Genomic DNA, 20,241 nt, shown 5'->3' on the forward strand with positions numbered 1-20,241 from the left:
AGGTCAGGGTTAAGAATATTAAAGATGAGTACTGAAATCTGTATCAAAAGTTACACATGTGGTCCAAATTTCCATTCTGTATCTTCAGAAACAAGAAAGTAGGTCAGTAAGTCAAGATTAAGACTATTCAAGATGAGTATTGAAATCTGTATCAAAAATTATACAGGTGGTCCAAATTTCTATACTGTAACTTCAAAAACGAAAAAGTAGGTCAATAGGTCATGATTAAGACTATTCAAGATGAGTATTGAAATCTGTATCAAACATTATACATGTGGTTCAAATCCCTTTGCTTTAGCTTCAAAAACAAGGAAGTAGGTCGGTCGGTCAGGGCTAAGAACATTAAAGACGAGTATTGAAATCTTTATCGAAAGTTATAAACGTGGTCCAGATTTCTATGCTGTTAAGATCGTGTGCAAAACTGTATAATTATGTCTTCCAAATGTCAAGGCTGTATCTTTAACAAGAAGGCCAAGATGGCCCTAGGTCGCTCACCTGAGAAACACACCATAACAGTGTTAACATGTTTGACCTAGTGATTTCATGGAAGAAAATATTCTGACCAATTATCATGAAAATTGGTGCAAAAATCTTGAGTATAAATAAGTATTTTCTTTCATTTGACCAAGATGACCCATATTCGAATTTGATCTAGATTTCATCAAGGTTATCATTCTGGCCAAATTTAATAAAGATCAATTGAAAAATTCAGCCTCTATCGCAAACACAAGGTTTTTCTTTAGATTTAACCTAGTGACGTAGTTTTTGACCCCAGACTACCCATATTCAAACTTGACCTAGATTTCATCAAGGCAACCATTCTGACCAGATTTTATGAAAATCCAGTATAAAATGCAGCCCCTATTGCATACTGAAGGTTTTTTCCTTGATTTGACCTAGTGACCTAGTTTTTAAACCCAGATGAAACATATTCAAATTTGACCTAGATTTCATCAAGGCAATCATTCTGACTACACTTCAGCAATATCAATTGAAAAATATAGCCTCTATCACATACACAAGGTTTTTCTTTGATTTGACCTAGTGACCTACTTTTTGACCCCAGGTGACCCATTTTCAAACTTTGCCTAGAATTCATTAAGGTTATCATTCTGACAAAATTTCAGTAAGATCAATTGAAAAATACAACCTCTATCGCATATACAAGCTTTCCCTTTGATTTGACCTAGTGACCTACTTATTGACCCCAGATGACCCATATTCGAACTTTACTTAGATTTCATCAAGGCAATCATTCTGACCAAAATTCATGAAAATTAATTGAAAAATACAGCCTCTATCGCATACACAAGGTTTTTCTTTGATTTGACCTAGTGACCTAGTTTTTGACCCCAGATGACCCATATTCAAATTTGACCTAGATTTCATCAATGCAATCATTCTGACTAAATTTCATGAAGATCAGTTGAAAGATACAGCCTCTATCGCATACACAAGGTTTTTCCTTGATTTGACCTAGTGACCTACTTTTTGACCCAAGGTGATCCATTTTCAAACTCAGCCTAGATTTCATTAAGGCTATCATTCTGACAAAATTTCAGGAAGATCAATTGAAAAATACAACCTCTATCGCATATACAAGCTTTCCCTTTCATTTGACATAGTGACCTACATATTGACCCCAGATGACCCACATTCAAATTCGGCTTAGATTTCATTAAGGTTATCATTCTGACAAAATTTCATGAAGATCAGTTGAAAAATACATCCTCTATCGCATGCACAAGGTTTTTCTTTGATTTGACCTAGTGACCTAGTTTTTGACCCCAGATGACGCCTTTTCGAACTCTGCCTAGATTTCATCGAGGTAATCATTCTTACAAAAATTCATGAAGATTAACTGAAAAATACAGCCTCTATCGCATACACAAGGTTTTTCTTTCATTTGACCTAGTGACCTAGTTTTTGACCCCAGATGACCCATTTTCAAACTCATCCTAGATTTCATCGAGGTTATCATCCTGACCACATTTCATGAAGATCAGTTGAAAAACACAGCCTCTATCGCATACACAAGGTTTTTCTTTGATTTGACCTAGTGACCTACTTTTTGACCCAAGATGACCCATTTTCAAATTCGGCCTAGATTTCATTAAGGTTATCATTTTGACTTAATTTCAGGCAGATCAAATGAAAAATACAGCCTCTATTGCATATACAAGCTTTTTCTTTGATTTGACCTAGTGACCTAGTTTTGGACCCAAGATAACCCATATTCGAAACTGACCTGCAATCTTTCTGACCAAAATCATGAAAATTAATTAAAAAATACAGCCTCTATCGCATACACAAGGTTTTTCTTTTATTTGATCTAGTGACCTAGTTTTTGATACCAGATGACCCATTTTCAAACTCGGCCTAGATTTCATCGAGGTAATCATTCTGACCAAAATTCATTAAGATTAATTGAAAAATACAGCCTCTATCGCATACGCAAGGTTTTTCTTTGATTTGACCTAGTGAACTAGTTTCTGACCCAATATGACCCGTTTTCGAACTTGGCCTAGATTTCAACAAGGTTATCAAACTGACCAAAAGTCATGAAGATTAATTGAAAAATACAGCCTCTATCACATACACAAGATTTTTCTTTTATTTGACCTATGACCTAGTTTTTGAACCCAGATGATCCATTTTCGAACTCGGCCTAGATTTCACCGAGGTAATCATTCTGACCAAACTTCATGAAGATTAATTCAAAAATACAGCCTCTATCGCATACACAAGGTTTTTCTTTGATTTGACCTAGTGACCTAGTTTTTGACCCCAGATGACCCATTTTCGAACTAGTCCTAGATTATATAAAGGTAATTATTCTGACAAAATTTCATGAAGATCAGTTGAAAAATACAGCCTCTATCGCATACACAAGCTAAATGTTGACAGACGACAGGCGACGGACGCCAGACATTGAGCGATCAGAAAAACTCACCTGAGCAGTGCTCAGGTGAGCTAAAAACAAGAAAGTAGGTCAGCAGGTCAAGGTCACAGTCAAGTGACCCCTAATTACTTGGGGTCATCAGGTAATTATAATTAAACAGTCTAGGAAATATGATCAGATAATTTTTTAAGTATCTTTTCCTATATAACTCACATAAAAGTGACCCCCGTGGCGGGGCCTCTTTTCACCCCTGAGGCATAATTTGGACAATCTTGTTAGAGAACCACTAGGCAATGCAACATACCAAATATCAAAGGCCTAGGTCTTTAACTTTCAGACAAGAAGATTTTTAAAGTTTTTTCCTATATAAGTCTATGTAAAACTTGGGACCCCCAGGGCAGGGCCTCTTTTAACCCAGGGGCGTAATTTGAACAGTTTTGGTAGAGGACCACTAGGCAATGCAAAACACCAAATATCAAAAGCCTAGGCCTTGCAGTTTCAGGCAAGAAGATTTTGACCCCATATAAGTCTATGTAAACCATGTGACCCCCAGGGCGGGGCCATATTTGACCCTTGGGGAAAAATTTGAACAATCTTAGCAGAGGACCACTAGATGATGTCATATACAAAATATCAAAGCCCTAGGCCCTATGGTTTTGGACAAGAAGATCAGAAACTGTTTAACTGTTCCTGGCCAATGCGACCTTGACCTTTGACCTAATGACCTCAAAATCAATAGGGGTCATCTGCTGGTCATGGCCAACCTAACTATCAATTTTCCTGAAACTAGGCCCAAGCGTTCTTGAGTTATTGCTCGGAAACCATTTAACTGTTCCTGTTCACTGTGACCTTGACCTTTGACATACTGACCTCAAAATCAATACGGGTCATCTGCTGGTCATGACCAACCTCCCTATCAACTTTCATGATCCTAGGCCCAAGCGTTCTTGAGTTATCATCCGGAAACCGTTTAATTGTTCAGGGTCACTGTGACCTTGACCTTTAACATACTGACCTCAAAATCGATAGGGGTCATTTGCTGGTGATGACCAACCTCCCTATCAACTTTCATGATCCTAGGCCCAAGCGTTCTTGAGTTATCATCCGGAAACGGATTGGTCTACATTCCGACCGACCGACCGACCGACCGACATCTGCAAAACAATATACCCCTCCTTCTTCGAAGGGGGGCATAATAAATTATTAAATGATTAAATATTATTTGGACTCTCATAACAACTGACCACAGACAGCACGTCTTGTTTATTTACCGAAATTTCTATATATCAGTTATTACATCGAAATACATCAACAAGAGGGCCATGATGGCCCTATATCGCTCACCTGAGTACCATTGCTCTAAATGATAAGATCAAGTTTTGACATAGATCACATAGGCATACACATTAAATATCATCAGGATAAATATTTTCTTGTAACAGTCCCTTTTGACCTATGGGTCACTAGTCAGGGCCAATCTCCAAACCATGTTTGAGGGTCCTAGGCTCAAATGCTGCATTTTTATACTAGCATGACTATTCCTTACCCTGGAAGACATAAATAAAATTTTTATAACCAATCTCATTAGACATTGCTGAGTTATATTCATTTACATCAAATAAAGGGAGGTAATTTGTCATAAATTCAGTCAAAAGTTATCTACCCTGATTGTCCGAGTCCATCTGATGGCATAAATGAAATTTCAAATCACTATCTTCATTGGATACTAAGATACACCCATTTTAATTTGAAACAAAGGGAGGTAATTTGACATAAAATTGGTCCATAGTTATCTACCCTGATTGTCTCAGTCAAACTTATGACAATAATGAAATTTCAAATGAGTCCTATAAATACTTATTAAAATCAGGGGAGGTAATCATGTATTGGTATATGCATGTAGAAGAGTACAAGCCTTTACAACAATATATTAGAAAAGTATTCATATTGATAAACATTCAATCAAGAGTTATCTAACATGACTATTTCTTACCATGGAAGACATAAATAACGTTTCAAACCAATCTCATTAGAAGCTGCTAAGGTATATTCATTTATATAAAAAATAAATTCAGTCAATATGTATCTACACTGACTGTCCAAGTCCATGTGATGGCATAAATGAAATTTCAGATCAGTATCTTCATTAGTTACGGAGATATACCCATTTTAAATTGAAATAAAGGGAAGCAATCTGACATAAAATCAGTTCACATTTATCTATCCTGATTGTCTCAGTCCAACTAATAACAATAATGAAATTTCAAATGAGTCCTATAAGCACTTACTGACATAAATCCATTTTGATTAAAATGAGGGGAGGTAATCAGATATAAAATAAGTGCATAGTGTCTATGTCAACCTGATGACATACTTTAAGTTTCAAAACCAATACCATTAATAGTTGCAGAGATATAACCATTTTATGGATAAGTGCTGACCTTGAACTCAATGTGTGACCTTGACCTTTAAGCAACGGGAACTGATATCTTATTGTGATTAAAGTTGTGTGCATGATTTTCTAAAGTTGAATGCAAAATGCAGCATCTATCATGTTCACAAGGTAAATATTAACATATTTTGGCACTTTCAATGTTCATTCCGGGGCCATAACTAGAACCTATAATTGGATCTGACAGGTTAGGGTTACAGTTAGAGTTAATTTGCAAGTTTGTATCAAGTCAAACCATAAATGAAGTCTCTATATGGCTGCAAAAGCCGAAATAGCTAAATCTGACCCTTTAAGGGGACATAACTCTGGAACCCATAATGGGATCTGGCCAGTTTTCAAAAGGAACCAAGATATTATGCCAATACAAGCTGTGTGCAAGTTTGATAAAAGCTAATTGCAAGACGTGGTCTCCATTGTGTTCAAAAGCCAAAAATAGCAAATTTGGCCCTTAAAGGGACTATAACTCTGGAACCCATGATGCGATCTGGCCAGTTTTCAAAAGGAACAAAGATATTATGCAAATACAAGTTGTGGTTGTGTGCAAGTCTGATAAAGGTTGATTGCAAAATGTGATCTCTATCATGTTCACAAGCAAAAAATAGCAAATTTTGGCCCTTTATGGGTCCATAACTCTCTAACCCATGATGGGATCTGGCCAGTTTTTGAAAGAAACCGAGATATTATGCTAGTACAAGTTGTGTACAAGTTTGATTAAAGTTTATTGCAAAATGTGGTCTCTATCGTGTTCACAAACCAAAAATAGCAATTTTGGCCCTTTAAGGGGCAATAACTCTAGAACCCATGATGGGATCTGGCCAGTTTTCAAAAGGAACCTAAATATTATGCCAATACAAGTTGTGTGCAAGTTTGATTAAAGTTGGTTACAAAATGTGGTCTCTATCGTGTTCACAAGCCAAAAATAGTAAATTCTGGCCCTTTAAGGGGCCAAAACTCTGGAACCCATGATGGGATCTGGCCAGTTTTCGAAAGGAACCGAGATATTACGCCAATACAAGTTGTGTGCAAGTTTGATTAAAATTGATAACTGTGGGCTCTATCGTGTTCACAAGAAATTGTGAATGGGCAACGGACGGACGGACGAAGGGCGTTCACAAAAGTTCACCTTGTCACTACGTGACAGGTGAGCTAATAAAATCACAAGTTTTTGAAATTCAATTAGATCACCCTTTATTATTTGCACTGTTAAAATTGCACAACGATAATACACCCGATCTCATTAAAATGCTGCAATTATCATGTACGAACAATAATTATGTACATTTTTTTCACCAAGCCAACTGTCATCAGACCCGTACATGTATGCGAATTAAGCGATGCCCCGTGTCGAAACAGTAGATATTTTTTGCTTATTCAAGAAATGTACGCAGGAATCAACGAAAGAAACCGGGATGCATCCAGCATTAAGGTGTCGTACACATTCTATAATAGTACTAAGGAAAATGCGATAGGCAAGCGATTTTTAATGAATTGCGTATTAGGAATTTTCATTGTGTCAGTATGCACACTGTATGAATTCAATTGGGTTTTCTGCAAATTTAATAGCATAAATACGCAAATACAAAGCCTATCTTTAGCTCTGCCTATATCACTCACCTGTTAAACTTGGCCTTGGAATCATCAAGAAAAACATTCTTTCCAAGTTTCATGAAGACAGGGTCATAAATATGGCATCTTGAGTGATAACAAACTTTTCCTTTGAGTGCGTGACCTAGTTTTTGACCCCACAAACCTTGCATAGGAATCATCAAGATAAACATTCTGATGAAAGTTTCATGCAGTTTCATGCGGACAGGATCGTAAATGTGGCCTCTACAGTGTTAACAAGCTTTTCCTTCATCGGTCATCGGACCCGTACATGTATGCGAATTAAGCGATGCCCCGTGTCGAAACAGTAGATATTTTTTGCTTATTCAAGAAATGTACGCAGGAATCAACGAAAGAAACCGGGATGCGTCCAGCATTAAGGTGTCGTACACATTCTATAATAGTACTAAGGAAAATGCGATAGGCAAGCGATTTTTAATGAATTGCGTATTAGGAATTTTCATTGTGTCAGTATGCACACTGTATGAATTCAATTGGGTTTTCTGCAAATTTAATAGCATAAATACGCAAATACAAAGCCTATCTTTAGCTCTGCCTATATCACTCACCTGTTAAACTTGGCCTTGGAATCATCAAGAAAAACATTCTTTCCAAGTTTCATGAAGACAGGGTCATAAATATGGCATCTTGAGTGATAACAAACTTTTCCTTTGAGTGCGTGACCTAGTTTTTGACCCCACAAACCTTGCATAGGAATCATCAAGATAAACATTCTGATGAAAGTTTCATGCAGTTTCATGCGGACAGGATCGTAAATGTGGCCTCTACAGTGTTAACAAGCTTTTCCTTTCATTCAAGTGGTGACCTAGTTTTTGGCCCTACATGACCCAGTTTGGAATTTCGCCTAGGAAACATCAAGATAAACATGTTACCAAGTTTCATGAAGGTAGGGTCATAAATATGGTCTCTGGAGTGTTAACAAACTTTTCCTTTAATTTGAGCTGGTGACCTAGTTTTTGACACCATATGACCCTGTTTTGAACTTGGCATGGGAATCATAAGACAAACATTCTGACCAAGTTTCATAAGAAGATAGGATCATAAATGTGGCCTCTAGGTGTCAACAAGCTTTTCCTTTGATTTGACCTAGTTTTTGACCCCACATAACCCAGTTTGGAACTTGGACTAGAAATCATCAAGATAAACATTCTGTGCAAGTTTGTATCAAATCAAGGCATAAATGAAACCTCTATATGGCTGAAAGTGCCAATATAGAAAATTTTAGTAGTAACTCTAGAACCCATGATGGAATCTAGCTGGTTTTCGAAAGGAACCGAGATATTATTGTGACTTAAGTTGTGTGTGAGTGTAGTTAAAACTGAATGTAAAATGCCACTTCTATCATGGAATCCAAGATCTATTGTTGTTAAAGATATTTTGCAAGTTTGTGTCAAATCAAACCATAAATGAAGTCTCTATATGGTTGCAAAAGCCAAAATAGCAATTTTTGGCCCTTTAAGGGGCCATTACTCTAAAACCCATGATTGGAATTTGGATCTGGCCAGATTTCAAAAGGAACCAAGATATTATGCCAGTACAAGTTGTCTACAAGTTTTATTAAATCAATTACAAAATGTGGTCTCTATCTTGTTCACAAGCCAAAAATAGCAAATTTTGGCCCTTTAAGGGGCCATAACTCTGGAACCCATGATGGGATCTGGCAACCGAGATATTATGCAAATTCAAGTTGTGAGCAAGTTTTATTTGAATCAATTGCAAACTGTGGTCTCTATCATATTCACAAGCCAAAAATAGCAAATTTAGGCCCTTTAATGGGCCATACCTGTGGAACCCATGATGGGATCTGGTCAGTTTTCGAAACGAACTGAGATACTATGCCAATAAAAGTTGTATGCAAGTTTGATTAAAATCAGTTGCAAAATGTGATCTCTATCGTGTTCACAAGAAATTGTAAACGGACGACGGACTAAGGGTGATCATAAAAGCTACGTGATAGAGGAGCTAATAATCAATTCCAAGAAAATTAATGTGGTCTCTATCGTGTTCACAAGCCAAAATAGCAAATTTTGGCCCTTTGTCTCAATGGCCTCTATGATTATGTGAAGTTTCATTAATACTTTTCTTGTTATATACCGGACAAAAGTGTGACAGACGGACAGGGCAAAACCAATTATGTCTCCACCAGAGGGAAGATCAATTAAATTTACTCACCTTTTCTAAAAGACTTTTCGTGGCAGCCTCCTCTAGTTTATCTAACTTCAGAAATCCAAAAGAGCAACTGAAAAGTGGAAAGAAATAGCCGATATTTGTTTGCTTCAGTATAATATGAAATAAGGCACTGCCTCAATTGGGAATCGATCAGACTTCAACTCGTCCCATAGGGCAACAGCATAACACATGGTATCGCCCTCTCTACTTCTTCTCCCTCATAACTTCGTCCCTCATGTTGAGTATTGTCTAAGATTATGCTATTTTCAGTCTTGAAGGGAAATAATTCATGTTAACCGCTTTAGTCGTTCGTTTTCTTTTCAGTTTTTTTTAAATATGAGGGCCATGATGGCCCTATATCGCTCACCTGAGTACCATTACTGTTAATGATAAGATCAAGTTTTGACATAGGTCACATAGGCATGCACATTAAATATCATCAGGAAAAATATTTTCTTGTAACAGTCCCTTTTGACCTATGGATCACATACTAGTCAGGGCCAATTTCAATACCAAGTTTGAGGGTCCAAATGCTGCATTTTTGTACTAGCATGACTATTCCTTACCCTGGAAGACTTAAATAACATTTAAAACCAATCTCATTAGATGCTGCTGAGTAACATTCATTTACATAAAATAAAGGGAGGTAATTTGTCATAAATTCAGTCAAAAGTTATCTACCCTGATTGTCCAAGTCCATCTGATGGCATAAATGACATTTCAAATCAGTATCTTCATTGGTTACTGAGATACACACATTTTAATTTGAAACAAAGGGAGGTAATCTGACATAAAATCAGTTCACATTTATCTATCCTGATTGTCTCAGTCCAACTAATGACAAAAATGAAATTTCAAATGAGTCCTATATATATTTACTGAGATAAGTCCATTTTTAATAAAATCAGGGGAGGTAATCATGCATTGGTATATGCATGTAGAAGATACAGAGTACAGGCCTTTACAACAACATATTAGAAAAGTATTCGTATCGATAAACATTTAATCAGAGTTATCTAACATGACTATTTCTTACCATGGAAGACATAAATAACGTTTCAAACCAATCTCGTTAGAAGCTGCTAGGTATATTCATTTACATAAACAAGAGCTGTCTCCATAGGATGACACATGCCCCCGATGGCACTTTGAATGAATATATAGTTATGGCCGATGTTAGAGTTTAGGACCTTTGACCTACGGAACTGGGTCTTGCGCGCGACACGTCGTCTTAATGTGTCAGACATTCATGCGTAGATATTTTAAAATCCATGCATGAATGAAAAAGATATGGACCGGACACGCCTATCAATGCACTATCATGAAAAATGACCTTTAACGTCTAAGTGTGACCTTGACCTTTGAGCTACGGACCTGAGTCTTGCGCGCGACACGTCGTCTTACTGTGGTACACATTCATGCCAAGTTATTTGAAAATCCATCCATCGATGACAAAGATATGGACCAGACACGCCCATCAATGCACTATCCTTTAACGTCTAAGTGTGACCTTGACCTTTGAGCTACGGACCTGGGTCTTGCGCGTGACACGTCGTCTTACTGTGGTACACATTCATGCCAAGTTATTTGAAAATCCATCCATCGATGACAAAGATATGGACCGGACACGCCCATCAATGCGCTATCCTTTAACGTCTAAGTGTGACCTTGACCTTTGAGCTACGGACCTGGGTCTTGCGCATGACACGTCGTCTTACTGTGGTACACATTCATGCCAAGTTATTTGAAAATCCATCCATCGATTACAAAGATATGGACCGGACACGCCCATCAATGCACTATCCTTTAATGTCTAAGTGTGACCTTGACCTTTGAGCTACGGACCTGGGTCTTGCGCGCGACACGTCGTCTTACTGTGGTACACATTCATGCCAAGTTATTTGAAAATCCATCCATCGATTACAAAGATATGGACCGGACACGCCCATCAATGCACTATCCTTTAATGTCTAAGTGTGACCTTGACCTTTGAGCTACGGACCTGGGTCTTGCGCGCGACACGTCGTCTTACTGTGGTTCACATTCATGCCAAGTTATTTGAAAATCCATCCATCGATGACAAAGATATGGACCGGACACGAAAATTGCGGACAGACTGACAGACCGACAGACAGACTGACAGACCGACAGACAGTTCAAAAACTATATGCCTCCCTTCGGGGGCATAAAAATAAAGGGAGATAATTTGTCATAAATTCAGTCAATATGTATCTTCACTGACTGTCCATCTGATGGCGTAAATGAAATTTCAGATCAGTATCTTCATTAGTTACGGAGATATACCCATTTTAATTTGAAATAAAGGGAGATAATTTGACATAAAATCAGTCCATAGTTATCAACTCTGATTGTCTCAGTCCAACTAATGACAGTAATGAAATTTCAAATGAGTCCTATAAGTACTTACTGATACAAATTCATTTTGTTAAAATCAGGGAAGGTAATCAGATATAAAATAACTCCAGAACCTATGATTGGATCTGACAGATTCATCATGGAATCCACAATTTATTGTTGTTGAAGATATTTTGCAAGTTTGTATCAAATCAAATCATAAATGAAGTCTCTATATGACTGCATAAGCCAAAAATAGCAAATTTTGGCACTTTAAGGGGCCAAAACTTTGGAACCCATGATGGGATCTGGCCAGTTTTCGAAAGGAACTGAGATATTATGCTAATACAAGTTGTGTGCAAGTTTGATTAAAGTTGATTGCAAAATGTTGTCTCTATCGTGTTCACAAGCATAAAATAGCAAATTTTGGCCCTTTAAGGGGTCATAACTCTGAAACCCATAATGGGATCCGGCCAGTTTTCGAAAGGAGTCGAGATATTATGCCAATACAACTTGTGTGCAAGTTCGATTAAAGTTGATTGCAAAATGTGGTCTCTATCGTGTTCACAAGCCAAAAATAGCAAATTTTGGCCCTTTAAGGGGCAATAACTCTGGAACCCATGATAGGATCTGGCCAGTTTTCGAAAGGAACCGAGATTTATGCCCATACAAGTTGAGTGCAAGTTTGATTAAAGTTTATTGCAAAATGTTGTCTCTATCATGTTCACAAGCCAAAAATAGCAAATTTGGGCCCTTTAAAGAGCCATAACTCTGGAACCCATGATGGGATCTGGCCAGTTTTCGAAAGGAACTGAGATATTATGCCCATACAAGTTGAGTGCAAGTTTGATTAAAATCAAATAAAAATGCGGTCTCTATTGTGTTCACAAGGAAATTGTGGACAGAAGACGGGTGATCCCAAAAGCTCACCCTGTCACGTATCACTACGTGACAGGTAAGCTAAAAAAAAACAAGAAAGTAGGTCAAGGTCACAGTCGGGTGACCCTTATCACTTGGGGTCATCAGGTAAATATAATTAAACAGTCTAGGAAATATGATCTGATAATTTCTGAAGTATTTTTTCCTATATAACTCATATATCAAGTGACCCCTGGGGTGGGGCCTCTTTTCGCCCCAGGGACATAATTCGAACAATCTTGTTAGAGATCAACTAAGCAATGATACATACAAAATATCAAAGGCATAGGCCTTGAACTTTCAGAGAAGAAGATTTTTAAAGTTTTTTCCTATATAAGTCTATGTAAAACTAGGGAACCCCATTGCAAGGCCTCTTTTCACCCCAGGGGAATAATTTGAACAATCTTAGTAGAGGACCACAAGGTAATGCCACATACCAAGTATCAAAAGCCTAGGTCTTGTGGTTTCAGACAAGAAGATTTTTAATTTTTTTTCCTATACAAGTCTATATAAACCATGTGACCCCCTGGGTGGGGCCATATTTCATTCTAGGGGGATCATTTGAACAATCTTGGTAGAGGCCCACTATATGATGCTACATAAAATATCAAAGCCCTAGGCCCTTTTGTTTTTGACAAGAACATTTTCAAAGTGTTTCCCTATATAAGTCTATAGAAACAATGTGACACACCCCTCCCCCCTTGGGGCGGGGCCATATATCCTAGGTGGATAATTTGAACAATCTTTTAGAGGCCCACTAGATGATGCTACATACTAAATATCAAAGCCCTAGGCCTTATGGTTTTGGACAAGAAGATTTTCAAAGTTTTTCCCTATATAAGTCTATATAAACCATTTGACACCTGGGGCTGGGCCATATTTGACCCTAGAGGGATAATTTGAATAATCTTGGTAGAGGCCCACTAGATGATGCTACATACCAAATATCAAAGCCCTAGGCCTTGTGGTTTTGCACAAGAAGATTTTTAAAGTTTTTCCAACCAGAGTTCTCCACGGAATTCAATTCTTTGAATGATTTTTAAAGAAGACCATCCAAGGATCATCCCTGTGAAGTTTCATCAAAATTGGCGTGGTGGTTTAGGAGGAGATGTTGTTGAAAGGAAAGTGTGGACGGACGCCAGCCGGACACACACCTGCACATTTTGTATTCTTAAGTGGTATTTCCCAGCCAGCATAAGTGGTATTTTCATTAAGTGGTAACCACCATTTTTCATATATGGAACGAAGGAAAATTAAATTCATAACCACCTAATCCTAATACTTACACATCACTTAACCACTAGAGTCGGAATCGTATACTCGGATGGACGACGGACGCCAGATGTTGAGCGATCACAATAGCTCACTCTGAGCCTTTGACTCAAGTGAGCTAATAAAGCTGAACTATCCGTGTAAATGAGCAGAGCGCTATTTTTCTATTTCCATTTATTACTTTTCTAAAAAACACATTACAACTAGAGTTGCTTTTGAGAAAAGCGCATGTCTCCCACAACTGCCTAATCATCTAAATAGCAAGTCAGTCTTTATATACTGTTTACTCACTACAAATATACCTTTGAAGAGTAAAAAGGCCGATTTTGGGTAATTCAAGGGCCATAATTCTGGAGTGCCTTAGGCGATTTGGCTAGTTAATGAACCTGGTCGAGGAGTTATGGTAAAAAACATTTGGTTTAAGTTTGGTGAAGATCGGGTGAGAAATGTTGGAGTTATAGCGCGGACGAGAATAAGAAGGCCGATTTTCGGTAATTCAAGGGCCATAATTCCAAAGTGCCTGGGCCGATTTGGCTAGTTATCAAACTTGGCCGAGCACCTATGGTCAAACACATTTTGTTAAAGTTTGGTGATGATCGGATGAGAAATATTCGACTTAGAGCACGGACAAGAGTAAAAAGGCCGATATTTGGTAATTAAAGGGCCATAACTCCAAAGTGCCTGGACCGATTTGGCTCATTATCGAACTTGCCCTACTAGAGCGCATGTACATTCATCAAGTCAAAAGGACTCCTATACTACTCAGACTGCATGCGCATTCCTGGAGCCAAAAGGACCCCTATACTACTCATGCCAAAAGGACCCCTATACTACTCATGAGTAGTATAGGGGTCCTTTTGGCTCCAGGAATGCGCCTAAAATCTGAGCATTTTTCGGTAATTCAAGGGCCATAATTCCAAAGTGCCTAGGCCGATTTGGCTAGTTATCGAACTTGGCCGAGCACTTATTGGCAGACACATTTTGTTTAAGTTGGGTGAAGATCGGATGAGAAGTGTTCGGACAAGCTTTGTGACAGACACACACACACACACACACACACACACACACACACACAGACTGGAGTAAATCAATATGTCTCCAACACCACTGTGTGGTGGGAGACATAATTAACCAGGTGTCGGCAAAATTTGTCATTTTTGTGCACATGCCTTTACACAATAAAGATGTCCAAACTATAGGTATGGTGTGCGAGAAGGGCCTGAGCGCTTGCATAGAGCGCATTTACAGGGATTGTACTGCTCAGGTAAATATACATTATAACTTTACCAGAAGTCCGCGAAGTGCAACAAAGGAAATAGCAGTATTAATTTTGTAACAACATTATTTATTTACAGACGTATGCCTGACAAATGACATCGGGAATTCTAACTGACCATTGAGAAAGCTGCAGTTTCAAGTACCTGATATTTTCCACTTTGGTTAAAAAGCATTTTTTCCAATAAATAATGACTGACTACCGAAGGAATATCACAGTAATAAACAAGAGATCACAGAGTGATCTTGGCGCCCACCAATGTGCCATTTTTTAGTGTTCCAAATTTCAAAACTTACTGACAAGCTCAAGGTCAAATTTCATTTCCGTACACAACACTGTGCATGTGGTCCAAATTCGAAAGTTGTAGCTTGAGAAATGTCAAGGTAGGTCACTAGATCAATTTCAAGAACAAAGTTCTTTGTACACAAAACTATGTATGTGCATCAAGTTTGAAGGCTGTAGTTTGAGAAATTTGAAAGAAGGTCACTAGGTCAATCTTAAGGTCACAGTTTATTTTGGTACAAAAAACTATGCAAGTGGTCCCAATTTGAAGGCTGTAGCTTGAGAAATGTGAAAGTAGGTCACTAGGTCAATGTCAAAGTTTGTTTCGGTACACAATCCTATGCATGTGGTCTAAATTTAAAGCCTGTAGCTCGAGAAATGTGAAAGTAGGTCACTAGGTCCATCTTAAGGTCAAAGTTCAATTCGGTACACAAAACTATGCAAGTGGTCCAAATTTGAAGGCTGTAGCTCGAGAAATGTGAAAGTAGGTCACTAGGTCAAAATCAAGGTCAAATTTTATTTGGAACACAGAACTACGCATGTGGTCCAAATTTGAAGCCTCTACCTTCAAAAATGTGAAAGTAGGTCATTAGGTCAATGTAAAGGTCAAAGTTTGTTCGGTACACAAAACTATGCAAGTGGTCCAAATTTGAAGGCTGTAGCTTGAGAAATGTGAAAGTAGGTCACTAGGTCAAAATCAAGGTCAGATTTTTTTCGGAACACAGAACTATGCATATGGTCCAAATTTGAAGCCTGTACCTTCAAACATGTGAAAGTAGGTCACTAGGTCAATGTAAAGGTCAAAGTTTGTTTCGGTACACAAAACTGTGCATGTGGTCCAAATTTGAAGGCTGTAGCTTGAGAAATGTGAAAGTAGGTCACTAGGTCAAAATCAAGGTCAAATTTCATTTCGGAACACAAAACTATGCATGTGGTCCAAATTTGAAGCCTGTACCTTCAAAAATGTGAAAGTAGGTCACTAGGTCAATGTCAAGGTCAAAGTTTTTTTCAGTGCTCAAAACTATGCATGTGGTCCAAATCTGAAGGCTGTAGCTACAGAAATGTGAAAGTAGGTCACTAGGTCAATACCAAGGTCAACTCATGTCAAGGTTAATCTTGCTACTCAAAACCATACATGTGGTCCAAATTTGAATGTTGTAGGTTACTGACAAGAAGATTTTAAAAGCTTTTCCCTATATAAGTCTTTATGAATCATGTGACCCCCAGGGCGGGGCCATATTTGACCCTAGGGGGATAATTTGAACAAACTTGGTAGAGAACCACTAGATAATGCTACATAACAAATATCAAAGCCCTAGGCTTTGTGGTTTGGGCAAGAAGATATTCAAAGTTTTTCCCTATATAAGTCTATGTAAACCATGTGACCCCCGGGGCAGGGACATATTTGACCCTAGGGGGATAATTTGAAAAATCTTAGTAGAAGACCGCTAGATGGTGTCACATACAAAATATCAAAGCCCTAGGCCCTATGGTTTTGAACAAGAGGTTTTTCAAAGTTTTTCCCTATATAAGTCTATATAAACCATGTGACCCCCGGGGTGGGGCCATATTTGACCCCAGGGAAATAATTTGAATCATCTTGGTAGAGGACCACTAGATGATGCTTCATACCAAATATCAAAGCCCTAGGCTCTGTGGTTTTGGACAAGAAGATTTTCAAAGTTTTTCCCTATATAAATCTATGTAAATTATAGAAATAAACAAAGGGCCATAACTCACTAAAAAATTGTTGAACCAGTCTGATTTTCAGGGGGACACAACTAGAGTACCAATACATCATTCTGACAAAGTTTGGTCAAAATCCCCCTGGTAGTTTCTGAGGAGATGCGATAACGAGAAATTGTTAAGGGAAGGACGGACGGACGGACGGAAGGACGTCGGACCACGGACGCAGAGTGATTTGAATAGCCCACCATCTGATGATGGTGGGCTAAAAATATGCTTGTCCTAGAGGGTGCTACAACCTACTAAACTTCAAAGTTTGCGTTTAATAATATATTGAACACTTTAGTGTTTAAAGTGTAAAAGAAACTAGAACCCTATGATAATCAAAGCGCTGACAGCACAGAATGGTTGAAACCTGCATTTAATGTCCACTGTAACAGTTCAAGTCACTTCCATGAAACAGTATAACATTCAAACCATTTGCATCCATGTTACATTATATACTAGAAAATTTGCTCTTACTAAAACCATCAAGTGTCTTGAAACACACTGACGAGCTGGGCAAGGCAACCCTATATCGGCTTAATTAAAATTTACTATAATGATACCAATTTACCCGTTTCATGAAAAACATAAATATTCACAAAGAGAATATAGATAATAGAAAAATTAGATCCATGTCTTTTTTTATTCAAATTAACATTTAATAGTTAACAGTTTGAAAGATATATACGTTACGCTAAAAATCTAGAACATGATGTTTTTAAACTGCCAGTGTGTCATTCTTTCTCTTTCGATTTTGTAAAGTTATACACCTTTAGAAAGCTTGCGATCTGAGCTTTTTAAAGATGTATAATTTGATATATTTTCTTTTATCATGTGCATTGAAATGACCAGGAACTTTTACATAGAAATTATGTAGAGTCAATAATCAACAAGAGCACCGCCTTGCGGGTGCTGACGCTCATCTGATTTTTTTTGTGTAATAGAAATATTGTCTTACCCATGATTTTCTAAGTCTAAAAAGGGCCATCATTCTTGCAAAAAGCAGGATAGAGTTATGTTTCTTGATGTACAGTGTCCACTTATGATGGTGAAAAACTGTTGCAAGTTTTAAAGCAATAGCTTTGATAGTTTATGAGAAAAGTTGACTTAAACATAGTACTCAACCAAGAAAATGATTTTCTAAGTCCAAAAGGGGCAATAATTATTCCAAACAAGAGGGCCAAGATGGCCCTAGGTCGCTCACCTAAGAAACACACCATAACAGTGTAAAACATGTCTGACCTAGTGATTTCATGGAAACAAATAGTCTGACCAATTTCATTAAGATTGGACCAAAAAATTGGTCTCTTGCGATAAAACAAGCATTTTCTTAGATATGAAACTAGTTTTTGACCTAGACGACCTATGTTCAAATTCGACCTAGATTTTATCAGGCAATCATTCTGACCAAAATTCATGAAGATCAATTGAAAAATACAGCCTCTATCACATACACAAGTTTTTTCTTTGATTTGACCAATGACCTAGTTTTTGACCTCAAGATGACCATATTAAAATTCTACCTAGATTTCATTAAGGCAATCATCCTGACCAAATTTCATAAAAACAATTGAAAAAAACATCTCTATCGCATAACAAGATTTTTCTTTATTTTGAAACCCAGTGACCTAGTTTTTGACCTCAGATAACCATATTCAAACTCGACCTAGATTTCATCAAGCAATCACTCTGACCAAATTTCATGAAGATCAATGAAACTACATCCTCTATTGCATACACAATGTTTTTTTCGAATAGACCTAGTGACCTAGTTTCTGACCCCAGATGACCCATTTCGAATTCGAACTAGATTTTATCAAATGAATCATTCTGGCTAAATTTCATGAAGATCAGTTGAAAAATACAGCCTCATCGCATACACAAGGTTTTTCCTTGATTTGACCCAGTGACCTAGTTTTTGACCCGAGATGACCCATTTTCGAACTCGGCCTAGATTTCATCAAGGTCATCATTCTGACCAAATCATGAAGATCAATTGAAAAATACCGCCTCTATCGCATACACAGGTTTTCTTTGATTTGACCCAGTGACCTAGTTTTTGACCCAAGATGACCCATTTTCGAACTCGGCCTAGATTTCATCAAGGCAATCATTTGACCAACATTTCATGAAGATCAATGAAAAATACAGCCTCTATCGCATACAAAGGTTTTCTTTGATTGACTAGTGACCTAGTTTTTGACTGCAGATGACCATTTTCGAACCCGGCCTAGATTTCATCAAGGCAATCATTCTGACCAATATTCATGAAGATCAATTAAAAATACAGCCTCTATCGCATACACAAGGTTTTTCTTTGATTGACCTAGTGACCTAGTTTCTGACCCGAGATGACCCATTTTCGAAACTCAGCCTAGATTTCATCAAGGTTTTTCATTCTGACCAATATTCATGAAGATCAACTGAAAAATACAGCCCTTATCGCATACACAAGGTTTTTCTTTGTTTGACCTAGTGACCTATTTTTGACCAGATGACCCATTTTCGAACTCGGGCTAGATTTCATCAAGGTTATCATTCTGACCAATATCATGAAGATCAATTGAAAATTACAGCCTCTATCGCATACACAAGGCTTTTCTTTGATTTGACCTAGTGACCTAGTTTTTGACCCGAGATGACCCATTTTCGAACTCGGCCTAGATTTCATCAAGGTTATCATTCTGACCAATATTCATGAAGATTATTGAAAAATACAGCCTCTATCGCAGACACAAGCTAAATGTTGACAGACGACAGACGACAGACACAGACACAGGACAGAATAGACGACGGACGCCGGAACATTGAGTGATCAGAAAAACTCACCTGAGCATTGCTCAGGTGAGCTAAAAACAGGATGGAGTTATGTTGCTTGCTGTACAGGGTCAGCTTATGATGGTGAACAAGTGTTGCAAGTTTCAAAGCAATAGCTTTGATAGTTTAAGAGAAAAAGTTGACCTAAACATAAAACTTAACCAAGAAATCTGATATTTTCTAAGTCAAAAGGGGCCAAATCTTGCAAAAAGCAGGACGGAGTATGTTCTTGCTATACAGGGTCAACTTATGATGGTGAACAAGTGTTGCAAGTTTTAAAGCAATAGCTTTGATAGTTTAGGATAAAAGCTGACCTAAACATAAAACTTAACCAAGGAAAACTGTTTTCTAAGTCCAAAGGGGCAATAAATCTTGCAAAAAGCAGGATGGAGTTATGTTTCTTGATGTACAGGTCTGCTTATGATGTGAACAAGTATTCCA

At 37.8% G+C, this 20,241-nt stretch overlaps 1 protein-coding gene across 1 annotated transcript in view; it reads right to left on the reverse strand.

Moving 5' to 3' along the window:
* Positions 1-20,241, reverse strand: part of LOC123554817 (histone demethylase UTY-like) — a 473,287-nt gene that overhangs the window by 415,889 nt on the left and 37,157 nt on the right. The window contains exon 2 of the mRNA XM_045345168.2: positions 9,153-9,219. Coding sequence (XP_045201103.2) covers positions 9,153-9,219 — 67 coding nt within the window. The remainder of the gene's footprint in view (positions 1-9,152; positions 9,220-20,241) is intronic.

This window comes from Mercenaria mercenaria, chromosome 7 (assembly GCF_021730395.1).
Source record: "Mercenaria mercenaria strain notata chromosome 7, MADL_Memer_1, whole genome shotgun sequence".
Classification (NCBI taxonomy): domain Eukaryota; kingdom Metazoa; phylum Mollusca; class Bivalvia; order Venerida; family Veneridae; genus Mercenaria; species Mercenaria mercenaria.